Here is a 13,042-nt window from a genome sequence, read left to right as displayed (position 1 = left end):
ATATAATTTTATCTTGCCAAAAACTGGTATTCTATTTGTGTTCACAAATTCATTTATGTGTATTTTATTTCAAAACAATATTGCATTTGCAGAATCGCTGCACAGATGCCATGTGAAATAAATTTTTTTAACACCCACCATTTTATTCTCTAGAGCCTTCTGCTTCAAAAAATATTTGAGGGTTCTAAGTAATTTTCAAGCAAAAAAGTAGATTTTTACATGTATGTGAAATTTCAGAATTGGCCTGGTATTGAGTTTACCCTTTTTTATTTTTTTTTTTTATTTTTTTTCTTGTGTCAAGACAGGACCTGAAAGAATCTCCCCAGCAGGGCAAAGGCAGCACAAAATTATGACATTGCATATAAAATTGTAGAACTGAGGGACCTAATGGTTTGTTGTTAAAATTGTAACTGCTTAGATGTTTTAGAACTTCACCATATCTGCAGTGGTAGGTATAAATATTTGCTAAAAGCTAGTAGCTTAGTTGTAGTGTGGTCCCTTCATTTTGAAACCCGATAGGATTCAATGTCATTACTCCAATATTTGTATATTAAGTCTTTAACTTTCCTAATGTACAGCCTTGATGTTTAACAGTTTTTTTTTTTTTTTTTTTTTTTTTATCCCCCCTCATTAAAACTTCCTTTTGTTTCGACAGCAGGCTTGCTTCTGACCGCCGTTATTCAGAATTAGCTGATTATCGCCGTTTAACACAGGAATCGCAGGATCCTTTCCGTCGGTCGCCACCCAAATCTCAGCTGGACTTCCGTCGCATGACTGAATCGCAGTCTGATTACTCTTCATACCCTTACAGTGATTTCATGAGAGGGCCATCGTTATCGGCCTATCCACGCCGTTTGTAATAGCTTTAAAGGGTGGTTGAAAATTGTGTGTAGATTGAGGTCTTTCTGTGTGATGAAGATGATACAGAAAATTTTGAGTTTCTAATTTTGAAGGGTTGTGGTGGGGGTTTTTTTTTTTTTTTTTTTTTCTTTTTTTTTTTTTTGATCTGTAGAACTGTTTTAATAGGCATTGAAATCTACTTGGTCAATGGTGTATATATGGATAAATCGTATACAGCAGATTTCAGATTTTTACACACAAATTTAGATTACAGTATTCACATGACCGCACAAGGTCACTTATATTGAATTGGATATCTGCTAAAAAGCCACTATTGCTTTCCTTTTTGGTGGCCTGTTTGTTGAAATGTTTCTACTTTGCTGCTCACTAGCCTCAGCCACTCGGATGAATTCAAAACTGGTTTCCCCACAACATGCGTCAGTGTAACCTGCAATATATAGCAGCTGGCAAGCAATAAGGAGGGTGTTTCTACAGATGGGCAGGCGGAAAAGTGCATATCTGATAGTCCCAGTACTTCTAGGCATTCAACATCTGCCTTTTTATAATGCCTTAGGCCCCTTTCACGCAGGCTTTCTGTTCGGGTCCGCCTGTCAATTTTTCAGGCGGATCTGATCGGACGCTTAATGCACCTCCTATGAAGTGGCGGATGTCAGCGGTGACATCCACCGTTCTTCGATCCGGTCTGTGAAATCCAGACGGATGGAAACCCATCAAAACGGACAGGCGATCAGTTTTCATCTGACCTCCATAGAGGACAGCAGGGCTCTGACAAGTCTGTCTCCGCACAGTGAGCGGAGATGGACCTGTCATCCGCCTGCTCGGTGATCAGTGGATTGATCCCCGCTGACCAAAGCTGGGTCCGTGTGACGGTGCCTTAGGGCTCTGGTACATGTACCAATCATCAAGGTTCTAAACGCTTTTCTGAGAGTTTTAACCCTTTGTTTGCGAGTTGCTACAGCTGAAATCTAACTGCTTGCCATGCCAACAAATGTAATCTGTTTCCACAATCTTCGTGGTGGAGGGTTGTAAAGAGATTTCATAGCAAGTTATGCACATGCCAACGCTGATTTCTTTTCAGTCTTAAAGGATGCAATTGGAACAAACCTCTTGGCCTAGATTGCACAGAAATTGACATTGAAGTTTTTATTGAACCCCACTTAGATTATACTTTTGTCAAAAAAAAAAAAAACTTAACTGTATACAGTATGTGGTAAGCTTGTGTTTCCATTTTTGACAAGTCTTTTGGGTTCAACATGCATTTACTTATCTGCTTCATGGCCATTTTTAGATGTGTTTGGAACGTCCTAATTTGAGAAGATGGCAGACCATAAATGCAGAAGATGCTAGTTTTTTTTTTTTCTTTCTTTAAATTAATGCACGATTTGTCTGTAAATGGCTAGCCAGTTTTTTTATTTTTTTTATTACTTTTATGCTCAAAAGCTCTGGGTACCAGTATTTGGTTTGTCCATATGTGAAAGGATTTTGGGTAGAACCATAAGCTTGTAGCACTGTTGTAAAACATTCATAACTTTGCTATTTTAAATGGCAATTTTTTTAGTAAATGATTTTTTTTTTTTTTCTTTTCCTTGTTTGTTAGGATTTAAATCCAAAGTGGAGTTGCAATAAGTATGTGTAACTAGGCAGAAGCTGTTTGCTTCTGTTCTGTATCGTGTTCTACATATTGTAATGCACAGGATTAAGAATAATTCTCAGTTTAACACTTCCCCTAGTTTTCATGATTCATGTTTAGTTAGAACTTTTTTCTGCATGTGTTCATGACCATTAAAACATGCCTTTTTGTACCTTTTTGGTAAAGGGAAAAAAATAAATGTTTTCATTGCTGTATCATATTGGAGTTCTTTGATTCTATATTTACAAATTTGTTTTAGGGACCATTATGTTTAGAGCAAAAATGGGCAAAAAAACACTTGTTTTAATTTAACAAACTATATATATATATATTTATTTATATTATTTTTTATTTTTATTTTTTTATTTTTTTTTTTCTCTCTATCTGGGGAAAAAAAGGAGATGGTCCAAAATGGAGTTAAATTTGCCTTGTCATGTACACCAGTTCTGGTAGTGATTGAGTTCACAGAGCCTCATTTCTTGCTGGTTTCTGGTCATATTGCCATTGCATACATAGCAGGACCAGTGACCATATTCCAGCGGAGCAAAGAGGACCAGAGTGCTTGTTCTTGTGGGACCTACACAAAGGGCAATATATGCTAGAAGAATGTGTCTTGTGATGTCAGTTTAACTTTAATGCCTGGCGTTGCTCTTGAAAGTGGATCTTAAGGCTGGGTGAATTTAGATGCTGGTTTATCCGCATCCAATTCGCATGTGACCAGTTCACACAGCTCCAGGACAACTGCAGAGTGAATTGCAAAGGAGTCCTGTGCATCTTCTGGTCAGTTTCAAGTCTGAATTCAGCCAAAAAGTTGGACTGTCATTGGCTCTGAAACGGTAAACAAGGATGCACCAGACCCCCTGCTGAGAGCCACTCCGCACGGCAGTGTAAACCCAGCCTATCAGACTATATTTAATTTGCTAAAGCACCAAATCTCCAGCCTTCTTTCTGACACTTTTCTCTACATGCACTCCAGAGTCGGCAACCTGTTTCTCTGGGCCAACTTCCTGATGGTGACGCTAGTGGACCATGGTCATGCAATTTTGTGTTTTGGACGGCTGCTTGTAGTCATGATGGGCATGGGCTATGGCACAGGAGCACAACTGAGAACCATACCTTCCCGTCAAATGTGCCTGAAGGAACTCCTGGCTGGATCGCCATGAAATTTCATCATTGAAAACCAATTTTGAATTTAAATGTTGGTGTGGGGTTTTTTTTTTTTTTTGTAAGACTTTACAGACCACTTTAACCTACAGGTAAGCCTAGATTAAGGCTTATCTGTAGGCCCAAGAAATATCTCCTAAACTTACATGGTTTAGATGTTTGCAAAAAGACAGGCACCGCTGTCTACAGCGCACTGAGCATGCCACTGCTAACAGCGATATCCTATTAGTGGTGGCTCCTGTGTGGGAGTTACATCCTTGCAGCTCTGGCCAATCACCGCACTGGAGTCACGATACCCGGAAAGAAGATGGATGCTCTGTGGAAGAGGGGACAGTGGTCACACCGCTGGCTCCTGTCAGGTAAGTGACACATAATGCAGATCTACTGAAAATTGCTTGCTTTGAGCAACTGAACTAGAACAAGTATGCAGATCAGCCAAAGTGGTTGAAAGGAAGATTCCAAATTATTAAAACTAGGTCATAAGCAGGCACCTAGTGCTTTTTATTTTTTTTAATCAAATAAGTTTTTATTGCAAAACATATATGGTACAAACCAAACATAGATAGAAAATACAGTCGTACAGCAGCATTGGTTTTTACATCTAACGGTATACTGGGAATACAAAGTACAAATTGACCCGGTTTGTAGACCGCTGAGACATAGGAAATGTTTTTAAAACTGAAAAATAAACCAAGAATAGAAACAAAAGTGGCATTCTCTCTGAGACCATAGTGCATTTTAAGACAACTATATAAGTACAATGTTATGCACAACGTCCAGCATCCCTCCACCCAGTCCTGCTGGTTTCTCCTCACACCACCCACAAATGCCGGGTGAGGGAGAGACATAGAATTAGCCCCATGACGAGATCAAGAGTGTCTATGTACCTCCATGCACATGCCCCTGGACCCACATTCAGCCCTGTAAAAGTCTGTCCTGTATAAGTTGGTGGGGGGGCTAGCCCTGGAACCTCGAGCCATCCCTTCCACATAGCATTAAATTTGTGCGGTGCGTTTCTGTGTTGGTATGTTATTTTTTCCCTGATCAGCATCTGGTTCACTTGGTCTGTCCATTGCTGCCTGGTGGGAACCCTGTGTGTTATCCACAATCGCGCTATTAATTTCCTGGCTACGTATAATAACCGAATAATGGCAGTATGAGCCGAAGGCGTCAACGATTCTTCATCTAGGGTCCCCAACAGGCAGACCAATGGACACCGTGGAATACCAACAGAGGAGATAGTGTCAAGGATCTCATCCCAATACCTTTTTAGTTTCGGGCACCTCCAGAACATATGCATGAGATCCCCATGGTCCCGCATACATTTTGGGCAAAGGGGGGACCCCCTAACACCCCAGCTGTGCAGTTTAACTGGCGTCCTATAAACCCTATGCAGTAGATATAGATGGGAGAGTTTATGGGAGGCCGATACCGACACCAACGGAGCGGAGGACAAGCAAAAGTTCCAGGTCTCCGCGTCCATAGGCCCCAGGTCCGCCTCCCACTTCTGCCGACATGGAAGATGGGCCGGGTCCTGCACTGCGTCAAGAAGCATGTCATACCCCCTAGAGATCATACCCTTTCGTTCAGTCTGCATGAATATCCCTTGTATTACCAGCATGATCCGTTAGGCAAAGCTGCATACTGCGGGCTTGCGCCTGTAGCGCATGCCGTAACTAAGTATTTAAAAAAAGTCCCTACGCGGTATGCCAAACTCAGCCTGTATTTCCATGAAGGACTTCAGCACCCGGCCACTATACAACTGCGAGAGGTACCGGAGGCCGCTCCTTCTCCAGTTACCAAATCCCTTGAGCTTAAAAAGCTCGCCATAGTTAGCGTTTCGCCAAATAGGGGTGAGACCAAGGAAGCCACGTATTCGTAGCAGTCGTTTAACATGGGACCATAGGGTATTCAGTAATATAATAGTTGGGGAACTCCTGTCCATATGAGGGAAGCCTGCTTCCAACCTGGACAATTCTGTGTCCGGGGCGACAGTGTCATCAAGTATCCTACGTATCGGGTCCAGGTGATCATCCGACCCCCAACCACCCAAATGTTGAAGCTGCGAAGCCAAAAAATACAATCTAGCATGTGGTAGTGCCAACCCCCCTTCGTCCTTTTTATATTGCAGGGTAAGTAAACTAAGCCTGGCCGTCTTCCTACACCATATTAATTCCCTAAACTGAGAGTCAATTTTATCGAACCAACGTTTCAGAATCCAGGTCGGCGAGTTCTGGCAAACGTAGAGCAATTGTGGAGCCCATACCATTTTGATGAGGTTCACCCTTCCCACTACCGATAGCGGTAGTTTGCACCAAGTTTTACATTTTTCCCTGAACTTAAGTAATAGCGGTAGAAGATTCAGATTGGCGTAGTTCATCACCTTGGGGGATATCTGAACCCCCAGGTATTTAAAGGATGCAACCGTTTGTATCATGTTTGCGCATGGGGGTAGAGGTGCCGTTAAAGGGGACAAGGGCATTAATGCAGACTTGTCCCAGTTTATCTTGAAACTGGATAATGTACCAAATAGGGTAATCAAGTGCATAGTTGCTGTTAGGGAACCCTGTGTGTCCCCCAGGTAAATAAGTGTGTCATCCACGTATAAGGATACCACATCCGTCCCAGTGGGCCTGCAGAATCCAACAATGTCCAGAGCCGATCTCATTCTTGCTGCCAGTGGCTCAAGCGCCATGGCAAAGAGCAGGGGCGACAGAGGGCACCCCTGTCTCATGCCTCTATACAGCATGAATGGTTCGGAGAGTTCCGCATTAGCTCTAATTCTAGCCGTAGGCTTAGCATATAGTAGTTGGACCCAGCTAATAAATGTACTGCCCAACCCCATCCTTTCCATCACTTTCCACAGATAAGGCCATTCAACACTAACGAAGGCCTTAGCTGCGTCCAGCGAGAGGACGGCCTGATTACTGGGGTTATCCACAGGGACCTGTAGGTTTAGAAATAAACGGCGAATATTTAGGGCAGTCGAACGTGAGGGAATAAACCCTGATTGATCCCTATGGATCAGTTTATGTATTACCAGGGACAATCTCGGTGCCAAGACCCGAGCCAATAGTTTAACGTCCGTCGTGAGCAAGGAGATGGGCCTGTATGCGTCCGGTGATGTCGCCACCTTACCCGGTTTGAGAAGTACAATTATGATTGCTTCGTTCATAGAAGCAGGCAGGACCCCTGTCTCTAGGGCGTTGTTAAACACTTTCAAAAGGGTGGGCAGAAGAACACCAGCGTAACGCTTGTATACCTCGGATGGGAGGCCATCCGCCCCCGGAGCTTTATTATTATGGGAGTGCTCCAGTGCAGAGGCCAATTCATCCTCCGTTATGGGGGCGTTCAACAGCTCCCCATCCGACGCAGACAAGCATGGGATATCACATCCGTCCAGGAAGCCCACAATCTCCCCGTCACCGGGCTGCACCTTGGAGGAGTACAAGTCTGCATAAAAGGACCGAAATATCTGTAAGATCCCAGGGGTATCCGAGTGGGTCACCCCCTGCGAATCGCACAGCGAGTGAACCATAGGTGTAGAACCCTGAGCCTTTGCCAGCAGAGCCAGCATATGACCTGTCGATTCCCCTTCCTCAAAGTGTGTTGTAGGAAAAATCGTTTATTTTCTGCCAGTTGAAGAGCCACCTGTCTGGACATAGATTGCGCCCCCAACCAAGTTCTCTTTGTGTCCTCTGAGGGGTTGGCAATATAGGCCTGCTCTGACTCTCTGAGTGCCCTACCGACCTCCATTTCCCAAGCTTTAGTATTCTGTTTTATACCTTTTATAGCAGTGATAAATTGCCCTCTAAGGAAGGCCTTAGCTGCATCCCAGACTACATCTATAGAGGCCGAGTCTAAATTGTCCTGCAGGAAGAGTTTAAGGGCACTCGCTATGGGGGTCAGGCTGCGGAAAGAGTGTGAGCCAAAAAGGGTTAAGCTTCCAACTCCTAGGTGCGAGGTCAGTAGATAGGGGCATCTCAATCCACAAAGAGGAGTGGTCGGATATGTGTCTATCCCCATACACAGAGTCACTAATTAGGGGGAGAAGGGCGGAGTTCCCCAGTCCCAAGTCTATTCTAGACAAGCTCCCAAACGCTGGAGAGCAACAGGAGTACAATCGGGTGTGGGGGTGGGCTCTCCGCCAGACATCCACCAGTTCAGCTAATAGGGCAGCAAAGGGAGTATCGCCATTAGGGCGGGAGGGGACCAAAGGAGGCGTTGGAATCTTATCCCACATGCCATTAACATAGTTATTAAAATCGCCCATCGCCAGTAGGGGTATGCCAGGGAACTGTGCCATAAACCCAGCGAGGCGCCTGAGGATCTCTGCTGAGTACGGAGGTGGGATATATACGTTGGCGATAATGCAATGTACAGTAGCAATCTTACACAGCAAAAAGATGTACCTCCCCCCTGGGTCAATAACCTGTTGGGAGCAAGAGAATTGGGTATGTTGTCTAATTAGGATACTCACTCCCCTTGCATAAGCAGAGTATGTAGAGTGGAATTGCTGGGTATACAGTCTAGGCCCAAGGCTATGCGTACCAACAGGAGCAAAATGTGTCTCCTGCAGACACAATTCCAGCCTTCATATCTTTGAGGTGTTTTAACACCGCCAGCCTTTTTACCGGGCTGCCCAGCCCTCTGACATTCCAAGAGAGAAATCTAACCTTTGCCATCAGGAATACAAAACATAAGTGTAGATAGGAGTGACCTTATTAACATTCGTAAGCAACTAGGGAGGAAAGATGCATTTAACACATATATAACAACAACAAGTGACTGAGCAGTCGCATCACCTGAGATGCCCCAAAAAGGGGGAGAAAAAAGTCCTTCATGAGCAGCAGTACCGAGGAAGAGTCGCCCAGACGGGTGCAGACATGCTGGGATAGAGTCCGTGTCCATTGTGATCCTGAGAGAGAAAAAATTAAGTAAAAGAAACAGTTAAACAGCAAAAAACCGTGGTAACTTCTGTATCGAAGCCCGCTGGGCTCCCAAACGGGAGAAGTAGCAGTCTAATAGCCCCCATCCGGAACTCTGGGGCGGGGGGAAGGCCATGGAAACACCCATAGAAGACTCTTCTAGATGGCAAACAGGGTTTCACATGTGCAGGCATCCTATAGCTCTGGTGGGTTTGTAATAAAGCCATAAACCTTTGCCTTCCGCCGGGCCTGAAGAAATGTAAGTCCAGTCATCTTGTCTGAAGATGTCATTATCGTGGAGATCTTTTTAGCTTGGCAGCTTTGAGTGCGTTGTGCTCTTGGTCAAGCCACTGTGCTGCCGCCGCAGGGCGATCAAAAAAGTGCGTGGAGCCCAGAGCCGTATCCCTGAGCCGGGCCGGATATAGCATACCATATTGAACGTTAAGGTCCCGAAGGCGTCTCTTAACCTCAAGAAATGTTGCACGCTTTTTCTGAAGCTCTGCTGAAAAGTCCGGGAATAGCAAAATCCTGGAGTTCTCAATCTCCATTTTGTCTGACAACCCCCGCGCTTTAGAGAGAATGGTGTCCCTGTCTCTATAGTTGAGGAGTTTAAACAAGAAGGGCCTGGGGCGGTTGCCCGGAGGTAGGGGGCGAGACGGTACCCGGTGGGTGCGTTCCACAGCGAAAAGCGGTGATAAGGAGTCCTTACCAAAGGTGGCAATTAACCAGTTTTCAATAAAGTCAACCGGGTTTTTACCCTCAACACGTTCCGGAATCCCCAGAGCGCGAATATTATTGCGTCTCATGCGATTTTCCATCTCATCAAGTCGCATAGCGTGCTGTTCGGTAAGATGGCAATTATATTTCAGATCCCTTTGCATGGGGGCCAGATCATCTTCTACTGTGCTCAGCCTGCCTTCAAGGGCAGCTGTCCTCTCCCTTAGCTTTTGCATGTCATGGCGGACAAAAGTTATTTCAGCCTTAACCCCTTTGATGTCCTCTGAGAGGGCTGCAATAGAGTGATTACAGGAGGTGACAGCAGCAAATATGTCCCTTAGCGTAGGCTCTCCCTCCGGTACTGGAGAGGGGATGGGCTGTGTCTCAGGCCTATCACTCTCTAGGTGTACTCACTGTGCGCCATGCTGCGGACAATCCATCATCATCCTCCAAGGGGACTGTGTCATCTGCCTCAGGAGAACTTCCAGGGGTAGCTTGAGGCGAGGGCTGGCCAGCCAGGGCATCTTTGTACGATTTACCACCATAGAGGAGCTTTTGTGCCGCTTCCTTGTACTGGTCTCTGGCTGCGCGCCGGCGCCATCTTGGCCTGGGGAGTCCGTCAGCCCCTTCCCTCCGGTATGGCGTCTAGACATCACAGCGGGGGTCCCGAGATATGCCACGGTGGTCCGGGAAGCTTCTCCCAGTGTGGCAGGAGGTAAGGGCTCCAAAAATAGCTTTTCAGATCAGACTGTAAGGATATAAGCACGGATGGCCGGCGGAGCTCAAGGCATGCACGTCCTCCTACATCAGCCGCTAAGCCACGCCCCCTGCACCTAGTGATTTTTAGTAGTCTGCAGTGACAATCACTCTTCGTCTTTTGACAGGTTACCTTTTAGCCCTGGTTCACATTGGTGTGTTTTGACATGCAGTTCGGCATGTAAAATCGGCAGCAATTACCGGCAATGGCACTGTCCTAATCAGTGCGACACTGCATTTGCGGCAACGCACTTATTTCAAAAAGGGATTTCTGTACTACTTTTTTTGCAATTTGTATTGACATCTGACCTGCAGAGATGTCTATAAAATCACTGCCGAAATCATGAGTGAAATTGTGCGAGTTCAGCTGAACTCGCATGTCTTCATTCCCGCACCGCAGTTCATTGTGAACCTGGGCTTAAAGTAAATTTTTAGCAAAATGAGCTGCTAGTAGCAGAACTTGAATACCCTTGCTTCTCTGCGCTTCCTCCTCATACTGCCCCTTGCCAGTGCTGTGATTACAGATATGTGGGTGCTCCCTGTGCCTGCCAGGGCCTAGGGAGTTATGCTGGAGTCTTCACTACATGCATACTCCTGTTTAGAACTTCAATCTTAAATTAAGTGCAGCTTTCCCTGTGACTCTGGAGCTGCTTTCAAATCATTGCTGTGGAGGATAATTGTAGTTCTGAATGGTGGCACTCACGTAGTGAAGACTTCAGCAGGACTCCATAGGTCCCAGCAGGTAAAGTGGGCACAGAGGAGAAAAACCAGTGGTGTGCAAGTTCTGCCATAAGCTTATTTCGAAGGAAAAAAAAAAAAAAAAAATATATATATATATATATATATATATATATATATATATATATATATTTTTTTTTTTTTTTTTCTCATTTACAGTGCCTTGTGAAAGTATTCGGCCCCCTTGAACTTTTCAACCTTTTGCCACATTTCAGGCTTCAAACATAAAGATATAACCTTTTTAATATTTTGTGAAGAATCACCAACAAATGGGACACAATTGTGAAGTGGAACGAAATCTATTGGATAATTTAAACTTTTTTAGCAAATAAACTGAAAAGTGGTGCGTGCAAAATTATTCGGCCCCTTTACTTTCAGTGCAGCAAACTCACGCCAGAAGTTCAGCGAGGATCTCTGAATGATCCAATGTTGTCCTAAATGACTGATGGTGATAAATAGAATCAACCTGTGTGTAATCAAGTCTCTGTATAAATGCACCTGCTCTGTGATAGTCTCAGGGTTCTGTTGAAAGCGCAGAGAGCATCATGAAGACCAAGGAACACACCAGACTGTTGTGGAGAAGTTTAAAGCTGGCTTTGGATACAAAAATTTCCCAAGCTTTAACCATCCCAAGGAGCACTGTGCAAGCGATCATTTTCAAATGGAAGGAGTATCAGACCACTTCAAATCTACCAAGACCTGGCCGTCCCTCTAAACTTTCAGCTCAGACAAGAAGACTGATCAGAGATGCAGCCAAGAGGCCCATGATCACTCTGGATGAACTGCAAAGAACTACAGCTGAGGTGGGAGTCTGTCCATAGGACAACAATCAGTCGTACACTGCACAAATCTGGCCTTTATGGAAGAGTGGCAAGAAGAAAGCCATTTCTCAAAGATATCCATAAAAAGTCTCGTCTAAAGTTTGCCTCAAGCCACCTGGGAGACTCACCAAACATGTGGAAGAAGGTGCTCTGGTCAGATGAAACACAGCTCGTCACCCTCAACACACCATCCCCACTGTCAAACATGGTGGTGGCAGCATCATGGTTTGGGCCTGCTTTTCTTCAGCAGGGACAGAGAAGATGGTTAAAATTGAGGGGAAGATGGATGCAGCCAAATACAGGACCATTCTGGATGAAAACCTGTTGGAATCTGCAAAAGACCTGAAACTGGGACGGAGATTTATCTTCCAACAGGACGATGATCCCAAACATACAGCAAAATCTACAAAGGAATGGTTCACAAATAAACGTATCCAGGTGTTAGAATGGCCAAGTCAAAGTCCAGACCTGAATCCAATCAAGAATCTGTGGAAAGAGCTGAAAACTGCTGTTCACAAACGCTCTCCATCCAACCTCACTGAGCTCGATGTTTTGCAAGTTAGAATGGGCAAGAATTTCAGTCTCTCGCTGTGCAAAACTGATAGAGACATACCCCAAGCGACTTTCAGCTGTAATCGCAGCAAAAGGTGGCTCTACAAAGTATTAACGCAAGGGGGCCGAATAATTTTGCACGCCCCACTTTTCTTTTTTTTACTAGTTAGTTTCAAAAATCCAATAGATTTCGTTCCACTTCACAATTGTCCTACTTGTTGGTGATTCTTCACAAAAAATTAAAATTTTATATCTTTATGTTTGAAGCCTTAAATGTGGCAAAAGGTTGAAAAGTTAAAGGGGGCTGAATACTTTCGCAAGGCACTGTAAGTGATGCATTTTGTTTGATACGTGTTGCATTTTTGATGGGCTTTCAGAAAATGCAGTCTAAGTTCATCGGGGCTGGGTTTAAACACACAAATACAGTTGTCCTCTGCCCAAACTGTAGCGCAGCAGTGTGAACCTGCTCTTACTTCAGGAATATTATGGGGGTTATTTACAAAAGGCAAATCCACTTTGTACTGAAAGTGCACTTGGAAGTGAAGTCGCTCTAAATCTAAGGGGTAGATCTGAAATGAGTGGAAGCTCTGCTGATTTTATCATCCAGTCATGTGCAAGCTAAAATGCTGTTTATTTTCCTTGCATGTCCCCCTCTGATCTACAGCAACTTTACTTCCAAGTGCACTTTCAGTCCAAAGTCGATTTTGCTTTAGTAAATAACCCCCCCAATGACTCTTAATAGTTTGGACCAAGCTGACTCAAACCAAATAGAAATTTTCCTAAACAATGCAGTAGCTGGCAGTGCTATATACAACTGGTATGTAGTATCTCCTACATACTGCAGTACATCTCATCAGTGTGACCTCTCCCTGGAA

General features: G+C 44.5%; 1 protein-coding gene across 1 annotated transcript in view; it reads left to right on the top strand.

Annotated features, from left to right (window-relative positions):
* Window positions 1–835, top strand: part of RBM14 (RNA binding motif protein 14) — a 19,960-nt gene extending 19,125 nt beyond the window's left edge. Inside the window, exon 2 of the mRNA XM_077457030.1 lies at window positions 656–835. Coding sequence (XP_077313156.1) covers window positions 656–690 — 35 coding nt within the window. The 3' untranslated portion in view covers window positions 691–835. The remainder of the gene's footprint in view (window positions 1–655) is intronic.
* Window positions 836–13,042: the final 12,207 nt, after the last annotated feature.

Source organism: Lithobates pipiens, unplaced genomic scaffold, assembly GCF_037356315.1.
Source record: "Lithobates pipiens isolate NorthernLeopardFrog02 unplaced genomic scaffold, aLitPip1_a1.2 Scaffold_10, whole genome shotgun sequence".
Taxonomy (NCBI): Eukaryota; Metazoa; Chordata; class Amphibia; order Anura; family Ranidae; genus Lithobates; species Lithobates pipiens.
Note: the sequence above shows the minus strand (reverse complement) of the source record. Positions and strands in the feature narration are given on the sequence as shown.